General features: G+C 36.1%; 1 protein-coding gene across 10 annotated transcripts in view; it reads left to right on the forward strand.

Annotated features, from left to right (window-relative positions):
- The window catches only part of PARD3 (par-3 family cell polarity regulator), a 644,288-nt gene that overhangs the window by 364,035 nt on the left and 257,100 nt on the right, over positions 1-23,153 (forward strand). For 9 of the 10 annotated variants that reach the window (XM_073885517.1, XM_073885521.1, XM_073885518.1 and 6 more), the window contains exons 7-9: positions 2,050-2,133; positions 18,113-18,238; positions 19,353-19,738. In XM_073885517.1, coding sequence (XP_073741618.1) covers positions 2,050-2,133; positions 18,113-18,238; positions 19,353-19,738 — 596 coding nt within the window. The remainder of the gene's footprint in view (positions 1-2,049; positions 2,134-18,112; positions 18,239-19,352; positions 19,739-23,153) is intronic. The other variant, XM_073885520.1, reaches the window with a different exon arrangement.

Raw genomic sequence — 23,153 nt, forward strand, 5'->3', positions numbered from 1 at the left:
AGTATTTGATTGAAAATGTTTGTTGTGTTAACAGCACTATAACTGTTTTCAGATTGCTTTCTATGTCAGTGTTTTGGTCATTTGTTCTTCAACTTTGCTAAATTAAAAAAAAGTGTAGATATACTTTACTCGAAAAACCAGTTGGATCATGTAAGCGTTAGTCATTTTAGTATATATTTTTCGATTTTTTTTGAAATGGAATCTCTCAAGATAATTGTTGAAAAATTAGAGTCATAGGTTAGGGCCCTTAAACATGACTTTACATATAAAAGGACAAAGAAAACTTTACTATATTATCACCACTTTACAATTATCTGAAGTATTGGCACGTTTAAGTGGAAGGTGTTCTCAGAATTTCTTCCCTTGGTAGTTTAGACCAGGGAGGGCAGTCATTCTGAAGTTTTGTCTGACTTTGGGTAAAAGTTGAGGAGGCCTAGATATTAGCATGTGTAAACTCTTAATTTTGTCTTTTCTTGGTCTTCCAAAGGAAGGCTCTCAGAACTTTCTCAGTGATATTAAACAGGGTCTAGAATCAGGTTATGTTTAGATAGACAGCAACCAGCACTCTCTATTACAGTTAAGTAATAAGTCTTGGCAAGTTAAGTACTTGCCATGTCCTAGTTCTTTATAGATAGAATGTGGAATAAAATAAATTTATTAAAGTTACCGTGCTATTTTCAATTGACAAACTAATCATTAAATAGATGCTCAAATGATATGTAAGAGTATCTAAAATAGAAGTTGTGAAATTCTATGAAAATATAAAAAATTCATTTAAATAGTATTACTTCAGTAAATATTTTGGCAGTTTGGCAAAATTTTAATTTTTTCCTAGTTAGCATATGTGATTACATCTATGCCCAAATTCTTAATTTTGTTTTGATTTGTTTCATATCACTGTCTTTAATTTTCTTTTAGTCTTTGTATTACATAATTTTCTTTTATTCTTTGTATTACATAATAGTATCTACAATAACTTTAAGTTTTTATTTTAGAAATACAGTTGAAGAATTGGCATTTCCATTATATAAAAACTAAACTGCAATCTTTGTCAAATCCATTGGTAATCTTTATAGTTGTCCAGGTTGCTTCTACTAGATATTTAATTGAAATACTATTTTTAAAAATTGTCAGATAAGACCTTAGATTTCTGTGTACTACACACACGCACGCACACGCGCGCACACACACACACGGAAAACTCTATAAAGAAAATGAAATTGCACTTAAAAGATTTAGAAAATTTACATTCTCAAAATTACACCAGTTTTCATTAATCTCAGGCTTATTAATAGTAAAGTACTTTTGTTATGTAATAGAAGTAACTTCATGTTACTTATATCTCTCTTCATGACTTTAAGGTTCAGTTACAAACACAGAAATTACTTGATTTTTAGCAGGTATCTACTGGCTTTGAGGAATGAGTTTCATTCCTGGCATTGTGGTACACTTACAGAACTTTAGGACTTTGAATTGTTGTGGAACAGTGTGGGAAATAAAGATAGCTGGATCACATCTGGCCTGTCACCTATGGAGGCAAAACAAAAGCTTTGACCTCATTGGATTGTTGGAAGGATTGATAATGTGACCTACGCAGGAGCACTTTGTAAATTTTAAAGTGCTGTGCAGCCAAAACACCTTTATTCATTTAATCTTCATTATCCTTGAAATAAATACTGGGATGGAAAATTTTCAGTGGAAGTCTAGAGGTTTGACTTACAAAATGTGTACTTGTATTACACATAAAAGAGTGTGTCCGAGAGAAGGGGTTCTGTGTCATTTTAATGTAGTTATTTCTGAGGAATGCTCTCTCTCCAAGCCATCAGACTAGTGTTCAGGTATGTAGTGTTTACTGCCGCTCGCATCACCACGCTTATATTCCAGAATGTGTATGTGTATGCGTGTGTGCTTGGTGAGATTTTCGTTTTGTTCTCTTGTTGTTTATGGTGTGTCTGTGTTGTAGCAGTTTTTTTTGTTGTTTTGTTTTGTTTCGGTTTTGGTTTGTTTACAGTACATGTTCATGCTCCCTCATTCATCATTGTCTCACAGTGATATGGTAAAGCTCGTACGAGTCCCCAACGATGGAGGGCCTCTGGGAATCCATGTAGTGCCTTTCAGTGCTCGAGGCGGCAGGTAATGTATCCTGGAGGTTTTTAATTGAATCATAATGTTGAGTGTTTTTATCTTCATTTATGCCCAGATATAGAGTGGTGTTGATTTAGCATATGCTTAATAGGGACATTTTCATTTGGGGCCAACTGCTCCTTCATTCATACGTATACATCATAATCACAGAAAGCACTTATGCTGATGAAGAAATCAAGCATTTAAATTATTCTGATAATGTTACTGGTCATCACACATCCCTGCAAACATTTTACTTTGCTGGATATTGATGAAACACTTTAGAGTCAGCACTCAGCCGAATTTGCAGAATTAAGGGAGAGCTTAAAGCAGTTTTCTGGAAAAACTTATGCAATAAAAATGATCTAGATAAGTTAGGTAATGATTCATTTTTAGGTTGATTTAGTTCTTAAATTTTTGTAAGATTTTTATGATTATGTTTGAAAGTTTTAAAAGTTAAATAAGCTATTGATTTATTTCCCACCATGTGGTCTGTGGCTCCTTCTCTTCAATCTCTACATACTCAAATGTCAAACTTTTGTGCTGTTAATGACTTTGTTACTTTAAAGAATGTGTATCTTTAAAAAGTTCAAATGTTGTATGAGTTTCTTTTATTCTGCTGCTTCTTTCTGTGAAAAAACTATTGGGTTTATTAAAAGTTTTTGTTTTAATATCTTTAAATACTGTGACTTGATTTTGCCATTCATGGTTGATGGGCCTCTGTCAACAACCCGGGAAATGCTCGCATCCTTGTCCTGGGGAAGTGAGCTGTTAAGTGACTGCAGTTTACTTGTATCCTCTCTTAAAGCCCCATCCAATAATTACCCAGTGAAATATACTTAGGAACTATTTGGCTTCTTATTTTGAACTTCTTCCTTTTTTTGTTGTCATCATCATTACTATTATTTTTAACTTCCTTTAAGAGGAAGAAGAGGAAAGGGGAAAGCTGGAAAGTGGCCTTAGACCAGTGACTGAGAACGTGAGACATGGTTTACACCGTTGTCAGCTAATTACAAGCATCTAGTATGTTGTAAAACAAACAGATGGGCTGTCAGTGATAAGTGTGTGGTTAAATTATTTAATTTTGTTAATTGAGTATTTGAACAATTGTACTACCTTCCTGGTGAATGCTCCTAATGGTGGTGACTCCAGGTTTCACCTCTTTGGTAAAGCACATACCTTATGGAATGTCTGGAAGCTGAGCCTTTGGTTTACCTAGAACTCTGCTGGAGTAAGAGGCTTGATAGTTAGTGCTATATAACAAGCTATGAAATTCCCCTTGAATTTTGAGGTGGTGTTGTATTCACAGGGCTGTGACTGCTTTCCCTTTTTTCCTCCTTCTCGTCTTTGTTTATTTTTAAACTCTGGAGAAGCGTTGAAATTTCTTCAAGGTACTATCATTTAAACACGCTTAGTTCTTTTTCAAAAATGGCCGTTGCCTTTATTTCCTTTAAAGAACATAATTTTAAATGATCTCAAAAGTTAAATCTTTTTTCATTTATTTCATGAGTAGAAAAAAAATGATACAGTAAAGTGCATGGATTATAGCTTCCAAATATTAGTGTACCTTTATCTCCCTATGGGATGTAACTTTTTACAAATGAGATTTAATTGTGTATGCACCAGCTCTGAACCAGTATTTCATTTTTTTGTTATTAATTGAAATATAATTGATGTACAATATTCTATTAGTTTCAGATGTTCAACGTAGTGATTTGACATTTGTATGTATTATGAAATGATCCCCATGGTAAGTCTAGTTACCATCCATCACCAGAGTTAATAATATTATTATCTGTATTCTCCATGCTGCACATTATATCCCCATGACTTACTTATTTTATAACTGGAAGTTTGTTCCTCTTGATCCTCTTCACCCATTTTACCCACCCCCCAACTCCCTCTCCTGTGGTAACTATCAGTCTGTTTTCTATGAGTCTGGTTTTGCTTTGTTTTGTTTGTTCATCTGTTTTGTGTTTTAGATTCCACATATAAGTGAAATTATGTGGTATTTGTCTTTCCCTGTTTGACTCATTAGCTTAATAACTTCAAGGTCTATCCATGTTGTCACAAATGGCAGGATTTCATTCATTTTTATGGCTGAGTGGTATTCTCTTGTAGATCTATACCACATATTTATCCAGTCATCTATGGATGGACACTTAGGTTGCTTCCATATCTTGGCTATTATAAATAATGCTGTAATGAACATAGGGGCATATATCTTTTCCAGTTAGTGTTTTTGTTTTCTTTGGATAAATACCCAGAGGTGGAATTGCTGGATTGTATGGTAGTTCTATTTTTAATTTCTTGAGAAACCTCTGTACTGTTCTCCATAGTAGTGGTACTAATTTACATTCTTACCAACAGTGAATGAAGGTTTCCTTTTCTGCACATCCTCAACAATGCTTGTTATTTTAGTGTGTATGTGTATGTAGGGGGCGGGATTGATAGCAGTTATTCTGACAGGTGTAAGGTGATCTTATTGTGGTTTTGATTTGCATTTTGCTGATGATTAGTGATGTCAAGCATGTTTTCATATGCCTGTTGGCCCATCTGTATGTATTCTTTGGAAAAACGTCTACTCAGATCTTCTGCCCATTTTTAAATTGGGTTTGTTTTGTTTTTTGTTTTTTGCTTTTGGGTGGTGTGAGTTCTTTATAGATTTTGGATATTATTAGCTGCTTTTATAATTTATGATTCTCAAATATTATCTCCTACATTGCCTTTTCATTTTGTTAATAGTTTCCTTCACTTACAAAAACTTGTTCATTGGATATACTCCCATTTGTTTGTTTATTTTTTTAAAAAGATTTACTTATTTATTTTAGAGAGAGGGAAAGAATCCTCAGACTCCCTGCTGAGCCAGGAGCCTGATGCGGGGCTCCATCCCAGGACCCTGAGATCATGACCTGAGCTGAAATTAAGAGTTAAATGCTCAACTGACTGTGTCACCCAGGCACCCCTCCCATTTGTTTATTTTTGCTTTTGTTATTCTTGCCTATAGAGTAAGATCCAAAATAAAATATATCACTAAGACCGATATCAAGGAGCTTACCACCTATGTTTTCTTCTTGGATCTTAATGGCTTCAGGTCTTACATTCAAATCTTTAATCCATCTTTAGTTAAATTTTGCATATGCTTTAAGACAGTGATCTAGTTTCATTTTTTTTTTATTCTTTTGCATGTAGCTGTCCAGTTTTCCCAAAACCATTTGTTGACAAGACTGTCTTTTCCCCTTACCTGACTGTGCCACCCAGGCGCCCCTATCTTTAACTTTTGATATTTATTTACAACATGTCTTGGTGTTGATCTTTCTGGGTCATCTCATTTGGGACTTTCTGTGCTTCCTGGACCTGGATGTCTTTTTCCTTCTCCAGGTTAAGGAAATTTTCAGCCATTATTTCTTCAAATAAGTTTTCTGCCCCCTTCTTTCTTCTCCTTCTGGGATGTGTATAATGTGAATGTAGTATGTTTGATATTTTCCCACAGATCCTTAAATATATCCCCATTGAATTTATTTGTTCATGTTTTCTGTTCTATTTGGGTGATTTCCACTACCCTGACTTTCAGATCACTGATCCATTTTTCTGTATCATCTAGCCTCATTTTGATTCCATCTAGTGTATTTTTCACAGCAGTTATTGTATTCTTTTGCTCTGTGACTTGCGTTTGGTACTTTCCTATATTTTTCTATCTCCTTGTTGAAGTTCTTGGTGTGGCCATCCATTTTCTTCTGACTTTAGTTAGCATCTTTATGACTATTACTTTGAAGTTTTTCTCGGATAAATTATCTCTGTTTCATTAAGGATTTTTTCTGGGATTTTATTTTGTTCTTTCATTTGGAACATGTTCCTCTGTTTCCTCATTTTACTTCACTCTGTTTGGTTTTGTGTATTTTGTAAAACAGCTCTATCTCCCTATCTCGGGGAGTGGCTCTGTGTAGGAGATGAATCTTAATGTTTAACCTGACCCTTGTTCTTGGTTGTCTCTTGAGTTGTCTCTCCAGTTGTTTCAGTTCTGTGGGGTCCAGAAGCCCAATCCTCCCCAGCACACCTAAGCCTGGTGCTCACGGGACATTCCCCGTGTGCACTACACATACCTGTTCAATGAAGGCAGGGTCGCACGAGCAGCGAAGGGTGGAAGGCATGGGTCTGCTCACCTGCTGCATCTGGAGGTGCTTGCAGTGGGGAGAAGGGCTTGCTTTCCCATAACTGTTAGTTGGCTAGAATGAGATGCAAAACATGGCACCCACAATACTATCACTGGCAGTGTGGAAGTAACCCGTCAAAATAGCATCTGCCAGCATTCCATCCCTGAAGAGAATACCAGCAGACTTCTACCCTCCTTCATCTGTGGTCTAGACTTTTTTCAGACTGCTGCTTTTTGAGCTGGGTCCTGCATGTGAGCCCCTTAAGAGGGAAATCTTTGTTCTTGAATGCCCTGTGGTTCTCCTTAATGTAATTCCCATTGGCTTTCAAAGCCAGACATTTTGGGGCTTCCTCACTCTGGTTCAGGCCCGCAGCGTTGTGGTATCTATCATGGAGTACAAACCCCTTGCTCCTCAGGGAGAAGCTGTGTATATGTATTGATTTATGTATGTATATATTTATTCATATTTGTGTTGTGTTTTAAGCTTTTTCCCAATTGTGGGTCACTGTGCTGGGGGTTTTGGCAAGAGCACATGTCTGTGTGTTCTTTTCGTCCTTTCTTATGGAGTAGCTATTCAGGTAGTTCTCAAGTTCTTTTCTGATGGAACGGTTCCATATGGAGCTGTTTGTGTGTTGTGTCTGTGGGAGGACATGAGTTCAGGATCTTCCTACACTGCCCTCTTGAACCACTTTCTGCCCTCCCATTTAAATGGGACTTAACCAGTATTTCAATCACAAGCATGTCATTTTCTGTCATTTATTACACATTTCCTCCCTCAATGTGAAAGGATATTAGGATCAAACAAATAGATGAAAAGCCTAGAGCAAAAAGAGAATAAGACAGAAAAGTAAATGTAGTATAGATTAATTCAGTGGAAGCAATTTCACAGAATCCATCAGGCACTGGTTACCATGGTGTTTAGAGATACTGAACACACTCAAGTAGAGAAGTATCCCTTTGCAGAACTACAAGTTGTTTTATAACTGTGTCATTTTTAATCCCTGTTGATTTGGCATTTAAAGAAGAAAATCTTGTGCAACTTCCTTATATAAGGGACAAAGAGATGAAGAAAATCAGGTTCTTTATAAACTCTTTTAGGCATTACCAGTTTTCATATTGGGAAACAACAGAAATATTTGTTTTTTTCTCAATATTTGTATTGCATTCTTAAACTTCCGCATGGACTCGATAGTAATGGTTATTCAGAGTTAGGCTGTCATTGGGAGAGAAAAAATAGATTCTGAGCAGGCTGCTCAGAATCATAGAAGTCAATCTTGAGGAGGCAGACACACCCATGGTTCTTGTTCTCAGAAATGCTTATAGGTGGATTCTTCTCATTCAGGCAGAAACCTTCCCAAGCATTTACCATGTGGTAATTCCTGTGTTAGGTGCTAGGAAACAAAGATGAACAGGACACAGTCTTTCTCTAGAGATTTGCAGTCAAGATGGAGTGATGGCCAAGAAATCACACAACTATAATTATGTGATAAATGTTGATATATAATAGGTACTCTGTGAATTGATAGAGGAAGAATTGTCTGAATTACGTAACTGAAGCTGGCTTGTTGCAGAAGATGATTTTAAATGTGATGACAGCTTATAAAGGGAGCTACATCAGCTCTGTGGTGGCTGCAAGGGCAAATTAAGCAATGGAGTATAGCAGAAAGGAAGAAATTAAGTTGAACTCGTGAAGAAATTGCATATATATCTAGTGGGAATAAAAGAATACATATTCATGGAATGTAAGTTGAAATTTCCAAGAGTAACTTCTCTTGTACAAAATTCCAATCACACTTGGGCCTTCTCAATTTTGGAGATATGACTAATTGAATAACACTTACTGAATACTTATTTTTGTAAAAGTGACCCATATATGTCAGTATTGCTTTCTGATTTGGATTTCACAGTCAAAAAGTCTAAGGAACAATGTGGGATGTGAATTATATATCATAAAGACGACATACAATGCAGTACATCTCGAATATAAAATAATTCAGGAAAATAGGAAGAAATGTGAAGTCAATGTTAGAGAAATTCTTAAAACCACTTAAGTATTGATATGGCCTGAGGGATAATGGAATTTTTTAAGTAAGGATCTTGCTGGGCCTACTTAAAAAGACTATTTTCTGGAGTAAAGTAGATGGTCTTTTCTGATTGGAGGCATCAGCGATAGCTAGCATATGGCTGCTCATCCCCCAACCACTGCCTCAGTACCTAGACAGAGACAGTGTTACCTCCCCCTTGATGCTGGTTTTCTTTATAAGTGTTTATTTTTTAAATTCCAGTTAGTTAACATACAGTATAATATTAGTTTTAGGTGTACAATATAGTGATTCAGCACTTCCATGTAGCACCTGGTGCTCATCACAGCAAGTGCACTCCTTCATCCTCATCTGTTGTTTAACCCATTCCCTACCCATCTACTCTCTGGGAACCATCAGTTTGTTCCCTGTAGTTCAGAGTATGTTTCCTGGTGCCTTTCTCTCTTCTTCTGCTTTGTTTTTTCTTTTCTCTTTGCACATTTGTTTTCTCTCTTAAATTCCACATATGACTGAAATCATATGGCATTTGTCTTTGACTGACTTATTTCGCTTAGCATTATACTCTCTAACTCCATCCATGTCATTGCAGATGGCAAGATTTCATTCTTTTTGATGGCTGAGTAATATATATTCCATTATATATATATATATATAATATATGTATGTGTGTGTGTGTGTATATATATATCTTCATTCATTCATCTGTTGATGGACAGGTATTTGGGTGGTTTCCACAATTTGGCTGTTGTACATAAGGCTGCTACAAATATTGGGATGGATGTATCCCTTTGAATTAGTATTTTTGTATTCTTTGGGTAAATACCTACTAGTGCAGTTGTTGGATTGTAGGGTTGTTCTATTTCTAACCTTCTGAGGAATCGTCAGACTTTTCCAGAGTGGCTGCACCAGTTTGCATTCCCACCAGTGAATGCAGGAAGTTTCCCCTTTCCCCACATCCTTGCCAACACCTGTTGTTTCTTGTGTTGTTGATATTAGCCATCTGACAGGTGTGAGGTGCTATCTCATTCTAAGTTTGAATAGTATTTCCCTGATGATGATAAGTGATAATGTTAAACATCTTTCCATGTGTCTGTTGGCCGTCTGGATGTCTTCTTTGGAAAAATGTCTATTCATGTCTCCTGCCCATTTTTTGGGGGTGTTGAATTTTATAATTTATTTATATATTTTGGATGCTAACCCTTTATCAGATACGTTATTTGCAAATATCTTCTCCCATCCTGTAGGTTGCCTTGTAGTTCTATTGATTTTTTCCTTTGCTGTGATGTTGTTTTACTTTACTCGTCATCTTGTGTGTATTTCAGAAATAAAGTTAACTGGGCATCTGGGTGGTTCAGTCGGTTAAACGTCTGCCTTCAGCTCAGGTCATGATCCCAGGGTCCTGGGATTGAGTCCCGCATTGGGCTCCCTGCTCTGTGGGAAGCCTGCTTCTCCCTCTCCCACTACCCCTGCTTGTGTCCCCTCTCTCGCTGTGTCTCTCTCTGTCAAATAAATAAATCTTAAAAATAAATAAATAAATAAAGTTAACTGATTCCCATCCAGAACTCTTTATTCACAGTTTCCTTACCTTGAAATCAATTTTCACTTCACACATATAATTTGATTTCCTCCTGATGTAAATGTCAAACATACCCTTCTTATTTAAATCACAAATGCTGCTACTTTCAGGGTGGTTATGCCAAATAATTGTCTTTTCCTTTGGTAGAGAAACTATGTTTTATTTTTTATTTTTTTCTATTTCTAGGACTTAACCCATAGGTATTGCTCAGTAAAGCTTACAGAGTAAAAGTGTGAATGAACCTGTGCCTACCCATATTAGCAATGGCATTGCTATGTTAGATATAGATAAATAAAGACATATCCTGGTTTGGTAGTTGTTAATGAGTTTTTTCTGAGGTTTCTAATAATGTAATGTTAGGTATTTAAAAAGCAAGATAAAAAAATGTATACTGTAGACATTGGGTTTATGAAATTATAAGATTTAAATTTGGTTTTGAGGAACTTAAAACTCCAGTTGAAAAATGTGTATAAAAAAAAAAAATCTATGCTCTGTGTCAGAAGAATTGCACGCACAAGTGCCCTTGGGATTTAGCAGAAGGATAGGATACAGTGTGCCGTGATGTACGCGCAGTGGAGCAGGGGGGCTTGATCTGTTCTTTGAAGGAAATACAGGAGTTATGCTAGAGACGTTCTGGAATGATACTCTTCCCCCGTAGGAGAATATATGAAAGGAAGATGCCACATACACATGTGCGTGATTTGGTAAGAAATAATGAGTTGAGGATTTGAAACAATTTATTATAAGATAGTGCTGGAGAGATTGTTACAAGGCACTTTACGAGTGACCGATGAGACCTCATTCAGTAAATAATGGAGAAATTGTTAAAGGTTTTCAAGAAATAAGACCACTTAAAAAAATAATAGTTAGTCTTTTACCTGGACTCCATAGTATCACTTATAGTGGATATTATACATCTTTTCCCCTGTGGAAACCAGTATGGCTAAAGCATATTCTTCTTCTTTTTTTTTTTTTTAAGATTTTATTATTTGAGAGAGAGAGACAGAGATAGTGGCAGAGAGCACGAGTGGGACAGAGACAGAGAAGCAGGCTCCCAGCTGAGCAGGGAGCTCCATGTGGGGCTCAATCCCAGGACCCTGGGATCATGACCTGAGCCGAAGGCAGACGCTTAACCGACTGAGCCACCCAGGGAAAGCATATTATTCTTATTAATAAAGTGCAGTCTGTTTCTCTGGGTCTTTTCTGTAATGGACATTTCCCATTTATATATCTATTTTTCTTTATTCTTAGACCTGTGGTCTTTGGAGTGTTCTTCCACAGTACTTTTTCTTATGCGAATAGTAGTTATAGGCTTGTCTTTATTTTATCCAGCAAGTTTTTGTTTGTTTTTGTTTTTAAAAGATCTTGTATCTACCAGGCAGTATTGTTGTTTCTCTGTGTACGGTAGAGTGTACGGTAGATCAGGGCTTGGCAAACCCTCTACAGGGTCAGATATTCAACATTGTTGCATTGTGGGTCACCGAGTTTCTGTCGCCAGTACACAGTTCTGTCATTGCAGCATGAAAGCCACCATAAGAAATGTGTAACCAAATGGGTGTGGCTGTGTCCGGTGAAGCTGCATTTATAAAAATAGGTGGCAGGCTGAATGTTGGCTTGTGGGCCGTAATTTGCCAGCCCTGCTATAGAGAACCAAACAAATAAAAATGCCTGTCATCATGGAGTTTCTATTCTAGTATTTTTTGTATCTAAAATCCCTTCTTCTGTGTTTCCTATTCATAATATTTGTGGGGGGGGGCAAGAGTCCAAAATTTCATTGTCACTTACTGGTTGATAAGAAAGTCTCTCTGTTGTAACTGTATATTTAATTTCCCACCAACACATACCCCTAAATCTCAGGAATTTCCAGAAGAAGGCAAATTAAAAAAAACAAAACTCATTGAACATCCTCCAATGAGTAATAAGTATTCACAGAACTCTTCTTCCTATATCTGATTGTCAATCATGAGAATTAAGGAAGACTCTTAAGTCTTTAATTGGGAAAGCAGCAGCCCTTGGTAAGAAAGGGAGAGTCTTGGGGGTGTGTGTGTGTGTTTCTAGCTTTCTGCTAACAGCTCATGCTGGCTAGGCCTTATTAATCCTGTCTCAGCTCACTTTATATAGATGAAGATATTGATCTTCAATTTAATATTTAGAGTATCAGGTGAAGAGTCAACACTACACTTCCAATTGCTGTAGTAAAGTTTCTTTTCAAAATGACTTCTTCCCCTTGACTTTTTGCTTTATAATACATTAAAAACAAAAAGTTCATTTTCTTTCCAGGATTTCTCGTTAGAAATGTTGTGTTACCTTTCTGTCAATGGTTAACTTGACCACATGTTATCTTCATGTTATTGGCAGAGGGGTTGTTCAGAACAATTCAGGTTTTAAGACCAGAGATCCCTGGTCCAGAACCCAGCTCTGTGTTTTGGTAGAGTGTAGCCTGAGCAGCTTAGCTTCGCTTAGCCTCAGCCTTCCCATCTAAGGGATGGACACCCCTATGATTTTGTACGGCTTAAATAGGAAAATATATGTGATTACAATATAACATTTAACAAAGTACTTGGCATTGACAATTAATAAGAATGCTATTTTATCATCCATTTATCTTCCTGTTACGTGCCTTGGAATTCCCTCCGTGTTGCTTGTTCTGGTTGTTTAGATAGGTGCTGATTAGTCTATATAATAGTGGAAAATGATGATTTTTTTTTCTTCTGTTTTGAACCCAAGATGAGAATTTATTGCTATCATAAATTCCAGATATTCACAAGAACAGCCGACCCTGGGACAACACAGGTTTGAACTGTGTGGGTCCACTTGTAAATGGCTTTTTCTCCTATAAATACAGTACAGTACTGTAAATGTTTTTTGTCTTTCTTATGATTTTCTTGTTAACATTCTGTTTCCTTCAGCTTACTTTAAGAATATAGTGTACAGTACACATAACATGCAAAATATGTGTTAACTGACTAATGTTATTGGCAGCAGTAGGTTATTAGTAGTTAAGTTTTTGGGAAGTCAAAAAGTTATATGCAGATTTTTTACTGCACTGGGGTCAGCACCCCTAACTCCACATTGTTCAGCGGTCAACTGTATACACTAGTTTAGTTAGTTGAGTTTATATTTTAATGAAGAATTATAGCCAGTTTGAATTTCATGGAACTAGTTCATTTCAGATCATTGTAGAGTTCTGAAGTTATCATTTTTGAAAGAATAAATATGCTCTTTGAGTATTCAATTTTAATTTACTTCTGAGAAAACACAGTTTTATCAACTGAATCTGTAGCCCTTTGTCTGAAAGTTTTCAATTGTGCATTCTTAGTTGTAGACTTGTTTGTTTTAATAAAGGACTATGATAAATACATTTGTTTTAGACAGAAAAATGTAACTTACATTTAGATAAATCTTGCTTCTTTAAATGTAGAAGTATGATGCTTGTCATTTCTGCCCTAAGCTGAAGGATTTCTCTATTTTTATTTACCTTTTTTTTGAAATTCTTCTTCATCTCATCTCTTAAAGATTTAAGAAACTAAGAATTTTTTTTTCTTTAACTTGAAACTTATTTGAACTTTCTTCTGTTTGTGTCTGCTATGTTGGTGGATGTGGTTCTCAGGGACCAAATGTGGGTAATTGGTGGCTCCTCATGTGAGGTGAGAGGGTCTTGCTGATGCGATCCCATTCTGCCCGCTCCTGCTCTGCCTTCAGGACAGTGGTGGTGTTTATATTGTGTCAGCTTTTATTAAGATGAATTATGATCATTTCCATACAGCTGGGTGGCGGTTGTGGGAGTTTACATTATCAAAGCAAAACTCAGACTTGCTTAGCCAATTTAGATGTCAATAAAACATTTGTTACTTATTTTCAGTTTTATCCCTGGTTGTAATTTATACTTAGAATTGAAAATGTTACCATGTATGACTGAGTTTGTTTTAATTAAGTGTATAATTAGGCTAATGAACCTTGTAAAAATGTAGTGGTGCAATCCTTAATATAATCTAAGCAGTTAAATTTCTAATTATACATCCAAAATCATGTACAAAGATGCAGCATTTCAATGGGTTGCTTTCTGTGACTATATTCTTCTTCTTTGTCCCTCCCCCGCTATTGGTAAGAAACATTGCTCAAAAGCCACAGGAAAGGGCTTAAAGAAATATGTGTAGATTTGCATATTTTTAGTGTAGGAAAATTATTCAGAAGTGAGAATTGTACATAGTGGATATAGTATTTTTTCCCAAAATTTTGAAAAAATATAGGAAACAGTAGAAATGGGGTAGGCTTGGGGATGTTTCAGATTTAGCAGAAAAAAAAATCTGTGTGCTCTAAAAGCCGTATGTGCCAAGTTGAGCTTACATTAGATTCACACAGGAGGTAAAGGAAGTTCTGTTTCTACGCCCCCAAACCCTCCAGACATATCTTCATAAATCTGCCCCTCCACATTAATAAGCGCACCACATCCTTTCTCCTATGTCTGCCAGCTCGTCTGGCTGTTCCTGGACTGTTCCTCATGTAGAGCTCACCTCACTGCCTCTTTCCCCTCTTCCTCTTCATAGTTTTTGCAAAGTCACTTCTTAAGGAAAATGGTTGCCTTGATGAGGAATTCTGGTACTAATTGCCTAAAAGAAAAACTAGTCTCTATCCTAGCACACGGACATGCCAAAATGTTTGGGACTTCATTATCTTCAGTTATGTGTCTAATAAGTGTTGTAGGGACCACAACACCATAGGCAGTCAGATCTTTATTACTCCAGAACAAATAAATACTAGTTGCTGGATGAATTTGCAAACTATATACCTAAAATTTATTTTTAATTATACTGTTTGAGAAGGCTTTAAATTGAACGTGGGAGGTATGAAAATCTATCTGCTTGCACTCACCTTTTTCAGGAAGATGAAAGTGTTACAACTTCCTGTTGATTTCCCTTCAGAGGATACTTTTCATTCTCAGCTGTTATGTTATCAGTTCAATTTTCTTGTGAAGTTTTTTTGATTGTTCATTCCCATTCCTTTTGTAATCATTTTCACCTAGTGAAGCAAATGAGATAATTTTGCAGATTGTACCACTTTACTTTTAAATTAATCCATTCTTTTTGAGAGAATGATTCTAATAGTGTGGTCAAGTACTTAGAAATCAGCAGGCTACTAACTTCTCCTTAATTCAGTCTGTTCCATTGATTCCCTGATCACTTGCTGTGTTACTCAGGGTGAAATTCTTCCTCCCCGCCCCCCACTCCCCCTCCAGCCCCCAATCAGTTCTCTAGTCCCTGGCACTGAGAAAAAGGACTCCAAGATTTTGTGTCTATTTGAATAACTTTGGATTCTGAAAGCCTCATTTAATAAACTTCTGTTTATGTTCCATGTAAATGTGATGGTGTGTTTTTGATTTGTAACATTTTTCACTGTGTATTAGGATTACTGATGAATTAGGCCATATATGAGGACTTATTCAGAAAGATGAGCCATTGAATAAATGAAGCATGCCATGCTTTTTTACTTCGGATTATTATTCTACAATGATTCCCCGGTGGGGGGAGTAGATTATAAAAGAAAAATGATTATCTAGATGAATATAAATCCATAGGCCTATTCATCTGAAAAATATTGATGGCACTTGTAGAATTAAATTACATATTTCCAAGTTGTGTTATTTTAAGCTGTGATAAACACCAAAAGGATCTATCTGGGGTAAATTTGTAAATTTAAACAAATTTTCAGTACTAGTTAAGTGCTAAGTAATTTTCATTAAACATAGTCTGTCTCTGTCTCCTCTCTCTCTCTCTCTCTCTATATATATATATGTATGTATATATATATCTCTCTAAAAGTATTCTGTGGGCTATTTTAGAATACATAAAATATTTCAGAATACATAAAAGCATAATCATTATTCATCACTTTAGATTGCAGGGATATTGTAACCTTACTGAGAAACTGCTCATGATGTCACCATTTTAAAACTAATTAACCTGGAGTAGTGTTGGGAAGGCCTACTTTTGCTGCACACAGAATGCGTGTACTCTGACAAAGCGCTCTCAGTCCGGGGGAGGTAGCTTTTAGCAACAGGTGTGGCACCACATGTCTGCTTGTGAGTGTCCGTGGGTGTTCCTTTAACGTGGTTCCCTGAACGTGGTTGCTTTGATGGTGAAGTGGCCAAATGCCTTCTAGTTCTCATACTGTCAATAACTGTGATTTAATTTGCCTTCTCAAATTATTTTGTCTGACTCCACAGAATCGTAGATGTATCTTAATAATTCGATTCCTCTCATGGAACACTTAATCCATTGCACGTAGAAACACACTTACCCAATAGGGAAGTGTAGGGAGACAGATCGTGGGCATGATGACTTTTTAACAGTAACTTAATTATGGGTGGCGTATTGTGTGGGATCGCTTTCTTCCAAATAGGACTCAGACTGTTAAGTTGCTCATGCAGCTGTGTCAGTGTACTTTGTTCTTACCTTTGAACTGAGAGGATTTTTATATTTGTTTAATTCCAATAGATGGTAGTGAGTTACCAAAAATTACCTACATAATACTGTTTTTATCAGTCACTAAGACTTTTAGACTCTTACACTTAATAGGTACTAATCCTCAAATGGTGTAATTACAAAAGGTGATTTAAATATTATCTCCCCTGATTATTTTTGCACGTTGGTGGACTTGACCTTAGTAAAACATGCTATACTGTACTTAATAATAAAAATTAAAATGAAGTTAAAGAATGTATTCATGAAAGAAGCAAGTTTAAGTTGCAAAATGACAAGTGAAAAAGGACTCTTTCAAATCCGTTTTTTTCAGTTCAGTCGTATATTTCGTGTAAATAACATCTTCATGAAAAAAAGGATCCGAATCTAAATTTCCTTTCACTCATATTCTGTTTTGCAGAAAGTTTGTTAGAAAGTTGAGACTTGTTTGCCTCAGCTAAACTCATTCAGTTTTCATTCGTCAAGACCTTGCTACTAGTTAGGTGCTCAGGCGCGCCTTGCCGAATGCCATCTTCTCTGTCTTCCAGGAGCTGACCATGCACTAGTAGAGAGGAGGTGTGTGTATAAGTAACAGTTACAGGGAAGCAAGATGAATGGTCACAGAACAAGTAACAGTTACTTTAAACGGTTATAAGCAAAAGCTGTCTATTTTACTAGAAAGCCTGTATAGGGCATGGCAAGTTGTATTCTGTTGGAAGCTTATATCTGTATCTGGGCTACTAGAAATATCGTCAACGTTTATTTGACAGGTTTCTAAATTTGAGTATCTATATGGGTAGTATCTCTTAATGTTAGGATTATGAAAGAAAACCTAAGCTTCAGACAGGCCCAAAATAAGTTCATAAAAATTTCTAACATGACCATCATATAGAATTTATGTTAGCCATTAAGTCAGTCACAGCACCAGAACTATGTAAAGATTCCTGCCTGTTGTGCTGTGGTCCCATAATGTTTGCTGCTTGTCCCAGAGTATCTAGAATGTTCTTTCTCTCAGTCAAGACATTAGTATCCCAGACCAAGTACGCTAATAATTTTTGCTTTTTTATCTCCTCATTGGTCTCTAAGCTTTTCTTTCAGCCTGCAGTTGGAGCACACATTGATGAGGTTTGAACTATTGACATTTGAACCTGTCACTGGCTTTCTCTTATTTGTCTTTAAATGGGAATAAATGGCAACAAATTTTTTTTACTTTTGGGAGACCTAACAAGTTTTGAAATTCAGAATATTAGGCACCATCAAATGCAGATGCCAAGAACGGAAACTTTCCTGTTTTTCTTCGCCAATGTACAGTACACTGAGGTTAACCTTTCCTGGTTACCTGCACTCTCACGGCGAGACAGGATTGCCATCAGCCATGTACCAGCTGGCTTAAGACCGAAAACTGCCAGAGCTATCCACAACTACATACTCGGCTATGCTCCACGCTGTGCTATCCACTGAACCATCGGGCGAGCTCTGTTTGAGGCAGTTCTAAGCAGAGAAGTACAGGGTTTGTTTCAGAAACATAATCTTGACACCCAGAAACAATTTATTACATTTATTGAAAGGCTCCATTTCTGCACTTCGTTTATACTGTTGTGCTTTTTGTGTTGGTGTTATTTTCAAATGTACTAATAACGATTTAATGCACTCCTTTATCAGGAAGTCTTTGTAAATATAATACCAGCATTAAAGCAGGAGGGCATTGTGCATGGTAGAAATATTACATGTGTAATGATTTGCGTTCTTAATGTTGCAGAACCCTGGGGTTATTAGTAAAACGATTGGAGAAAGGTGGTAAAGCTGAACAAGAAAACCTTTTTCATGAGAATGATTGCATTGTCAGGATTAATGATGGCGACCTTCGAAATAGAAGATTTGAACAGTAAGTGTGTGTCAGCTGCACTGCTGTTCTTTCATGCTTTCGGCTTGAGAGAGTGCAGCCCAGTGAAATGCTTCAAACAACACGTCTGTGTCTGTCTTTATACTAGAGAGGAGTATTTTCTGTCATTATCTAGCTTTTAAAAACTTAATCAAACTCCAGGTAATTACTACCATTAGACTATATTTCAAAATGCCCTCCGACTGACAGAGCGCTTCTTAAAATATTATGGGCCCAATTTAGACTTCACAGTTTTGCTACTGCCTCTCCTTTTGGACAGTTTGCCAGCATGCTAGGTTTTATTATACTTCAACTCACATTTCCAACTTTGTTTCATGTAATGACTCCCCATATAAATAAGCAGAGAAAGCTCCTTTGAACCACAGTGTGGTCCACTCAGATTTTCTTTGTCCTGATTCAAGTCCTTATTCAATTAGAAAGATAAAAGTTGTCCAGTGCCTATCAAACAAGGCAAGAGTGAGAAGAAATCAAAAGGACTTTGTGTAGGATCTGAGTTGGGAACCAGCATGAGGTGAAACAGTTTCTCAGGCTGGTCCTGGAATAGCACCAGGACCAAAACTCTTCGCATTTTGCGTCACTGAGGCCGCCTTGGTGTTCTTGGGAATTTTGCATACACAGACTTGAATTCATGTTGCTGATGATGGATAGTTGATTTCTATAGTTTTCTAAGTATATTTATTTCTTCAAAAACTCAAGTGGTCCCTTGTAATAAAATGTAATTTTTAAACATATTGGGTAATATTGTGGAGAGAAGATTGTATTTAACTTCCATCTCTATTGCAATTATAATACCCCTGTTGTGCTTAAAACTATTACTTAATAATTTGTGATTGAGAGCACAGTATCTTCTCTGTAGTTATAGATAATTTTGTCATTTTTATTAAGAGAAAGAGAAATTTATATTTGGAGAAACAGCAATGCTTCTATCGGAGCTTGCAAACTTTGATTGATAAATGGGATATTTTAAAATTTTGTTTTTCAGTTTCACAAAAGTCTGTCAGTTCTTGTTGCTTAATTAGTATACTTAATTAAGCTCATAGTATCTTCTAGTCTGCCGGTCTTAATTTGCTAATTTTCCATTCTTTCTCAAACCCAGAGCACAACATATGTTTCGCCAAGCCATGCGTACACCCATCATTTGGTTCCATGTGGTTCCTGCAGCCAATAAAGAGCAGTATGAACAACTATCCCAGAGTGAGAAGAACAATTACTATTCAAGCCGCTTCAGTCCGGATAGCCAGTATATGGATAACAGGAGTGTGAATAGTGCAGGACTTCCAGCACTGCAGAGAGCTCCTAGACTGAACCACCCGCCTGAGCAGATAGACTCTCACCCCCGACTACTACCTCAGAGCACACACCCCTCCGGAAAACCGCCGGCGGCTCCGGCCCCAGCACCGCAAAATGTATTTAGTACAAATGTAAGCAGTGGTTATAACACCAAAAAAATAGGCAAGAGGCTTAATATCCAGCTGAAGAAAGGTATGACCCACCTTGTTTTGTTTTATAGAATTTTATCTTATTTTATTTTATAAGATTTTATTTATTTGAGAGAGGAAGAGCACAGCGGCAGGCAGAGGGAGAAGCAGACTCCCCGCTGAGCAGGGAGCCCGATGCGGGGGCTCCATCACGACCCGAACTGAAGGCAGATGCTTAATCAACTGAGCCACCCAGGCACCCCTATGGAATTTATTTTAAAAATCAAATCAACTATCCCATTATTAGAGGAAAGAACTGATATAACAATGTAAAAATGTATTTAAAATTATAGTTAAGTTTTTCAGATTCATTTTGCTGTATCAGAATTAAAGTATGAAATTCAGAGAAAATAAGGCTTTAAAAATAAGTTTCTGTGAAGAAGGTAGCAGTTACTACTGTGCTAAAACTTTTTGGTAAGGGAGAAAATTGGTTTTAGGATATACTATTAAACCTAAAACAATAGTAAGGACTTGACTGTTCTGATCACCCCACTTGATGTCCAGGCATAACTCTCAAAGAGGACGTTAGAGCTCCTCCACTTTAACCCCATCATTTTGGTAAGGGCAAGTGATTGATTGGAAGCTGTCGTGATTCATGGGAAGAAAGAGTAGGTTCACCGATCAGGTGGCTCCTTGTCTGCTACTTTTCCAGAATATTATACTGCTTTCCTTCCTTAAGATGACAAGGGAAATTCTAATGGACCTTGCTAACTCTTTATTACATACGCCTTATGTCAATTTATTTATTTAAGTGTCCTTTCCATAGACTATGCATCCTTGTATACAGGAAGCATGCTTTTCCATTTTCTTCTTGACGACTCTGGGCAGACTGCTAGGCTTGATTTTCTGATTTCCAAACACTGTCCCCTCCAGGCATTGAGTTACACTTTTGCTGTTAATCATCCATTTTAGCTGAGCATTCAGATATATTTTAAAATCATCTCTTTCAAAATGGTGTCATAAAGAATATTTCTCTTTTTATGAGCTCAACCAACTCCTACAATTAGGTGAAAGTGAATTCAAGAGAGGTTGAGTGATTTCCCCAAGTCATGTGGCTGTTGGCAGCAGATTCTTACGAGAACATTTTCCATATCCTGACATTTAGACCATTCTTTCCATTTGGAGTAGGGTTTACAAGGTTGTAAACTCTGAGATTCCTGTTTCCTTTCTAATCATATTCTTTCATTGAACTTTATGTGAACCACAAACTCCTTATTTCTGGTTACTGATTTTTAAGCTCCAAATACTTGGTTGACATGATCAGGAATTGACAGCTTTACTCCATTTTTGAAACCTCTTACAAATGCCGAATTTTGTTGGCATAAACCCCTTTTACCTTCATTAATTCCTAAATGAGATAAGTATCAGATCCTATCGTCTTCTTTCTCTACTCAAATAACAGGCCCTTGTTTTTAAGCAAAAATACGGTAAGAACCACAAATGGAATTGTAAAAAGAAATAAAATTCTGCTTGGGATCTCTCAACAGAGGAAAAATATTTTACTTGGCCATTCTCATAAAGATATTAGTTCATAAATATCTTTGCCCTTTTACACTAACAGGCATATTTATTTCATTAATTATGTTTTTTTACACAATTATATTTTAACAACTTATGATACAATATGAACTTTTAAATGAAGTGAAATTTTACTTGACATTAAAAGAGGCATTCTTTTGAATACAGAAATTAACAATTTTATTTTAATAGCATTTTAAAAGATGATTACGTTGACAGAGCTAATTGACAAAGACTGCGCTCAATCATCAAGATCAGAAAAATGGAAACAGTGGTTTTCTTTTAAACATTTTTTTGACTTTGAGTATTCTAAATGATATAGAGCTTCATAGCTCTATTTTGATTTTAATTTACTGTGAGAATGTATGACAAAAGGCGGAAACCAACTGTACATTCTGTCAATACTTACAAATATTTTATATGAAAAATAAGTTTATGATAAGTAAGAGTCCAGAATGCTGATTCTCTTTGATTAGTACTGAATAGAGGTATTTTAATAATAATGATTGTATGACAATTGAACAGGCTTTCATTGTAGCTAACTGATAGGATTATTACCAGTTAGGATTGTTACATTTAACATTTTTAATAAAGTACATCAAAAACATAGGGTGTGTCCATGTTAAACTTTAAACTCAGTTCAGAGTGAACTGACATGCTTTGAATGACAGTTCTTTCATAAACTGAGATCAGTTCTATGTGCTAAATGGAGAATCCTTCATGATAATGATTCTTAGGCATAATTTAGGAACCATGTCATATAAACATGACAAAATAGAATAGCCCTTATGTACTTGCTCCTATAATTATGATTTCTTAATATTTATTGCCATTTTGCCATTCTCAGATACCCTGCTCTTTTGTAGAAATTAGCTTTTTAATAAAGTCAGAGGAGAAGGTCAGTAATCTGTTTCAGTCAGTGCAAAATGTTTTGTTGGCTTTGCTAAATGAAAATTGATATCTATTTATCTTTCTTTTAAAGGTCACTGCCTGAACTTTTAGCTTACAGATTTAGGGGTTATTGCTGATATTTTAATAGTATTGCGGTTCATATAACAGTCAGTCTTTGTAGTTCATACAAATTAATATTGCAAAAGGAGAATAATTTAGAATTCTTTCTTAATAAATGTTATTGCAAGTCATTAGAGTTTCATGAAAGCACAGAGACATATGGAAAAGTCCCAGCAGAATAATTAGGAAAATTTCATATAGACAAGATGCCATTCAAGTCTTCAGCACAGAAGACTCAGGAAATTAACAGTCCAGGCACATTAAAGTGACCTCAGGCTTGAAGTAAATGAATGTTTTGTTTGTACTTGAGAATATATAGGGTAGGTTCTGTTACAGGTATAACTATGGGGTGTTTTCTTCATATCAACTTTATGTTTCTTCTTTAACCCGTGTTTTCATTCATAGTTACTTGCCCATATTTATTTACTTACAGATTTGTACTCTTGCTTCTAGTTTTGTACTAAGTGCTGCATCACATTAATGGTATCCTTCCATAGATTTTTCACCTTTATGTAGCTCTTTATTCTTCCGACATGAGCCAAGAATTTGTCCTAGTATCATTTTGACTGAAATGGAACCTAATATCCTAAAAAGTAATTTTTTAAAAAGCTCCAGTAGAAATTAATCATTATTAGAAGTGTTATAAAAATTGTGTGATTCATTAGAAATTTGTTGTAGTCTTGACATTTTTTCTTGGCTCATTTTGGCTTGCTGCATGTCAGTTCTAGTAACATGCAACCCCTTTTCTATACTGTATTGCACTTATGAGTGCCTGTCAAAAGCTGCTGAAGAGCCTGGAATTAAAACTATACAGACCAGCACAGTGATTTGTAAATGCCTCATTAATTTCAGTACCTTTAAACATAATATGATGATCCTTAGACTTGGTA

This window comes from Callorhinus ursinus, unplaced genomic scaffold (assembly GCF_003265705.2).
Source record: "Callorhinus ursinus isolate GAN/ISIS: 27379988/994484 unplaced genomic scaffold, GSC_fseal_2.0 scaffold62, whole genome shotgun sequence".
Classification (NCBI taxonomy): Eukaryota; Metazoa; Chordata; class Mammalia; order Carnivora; family Otariidae; genus Callorhinus; species Callorhinus ursinus.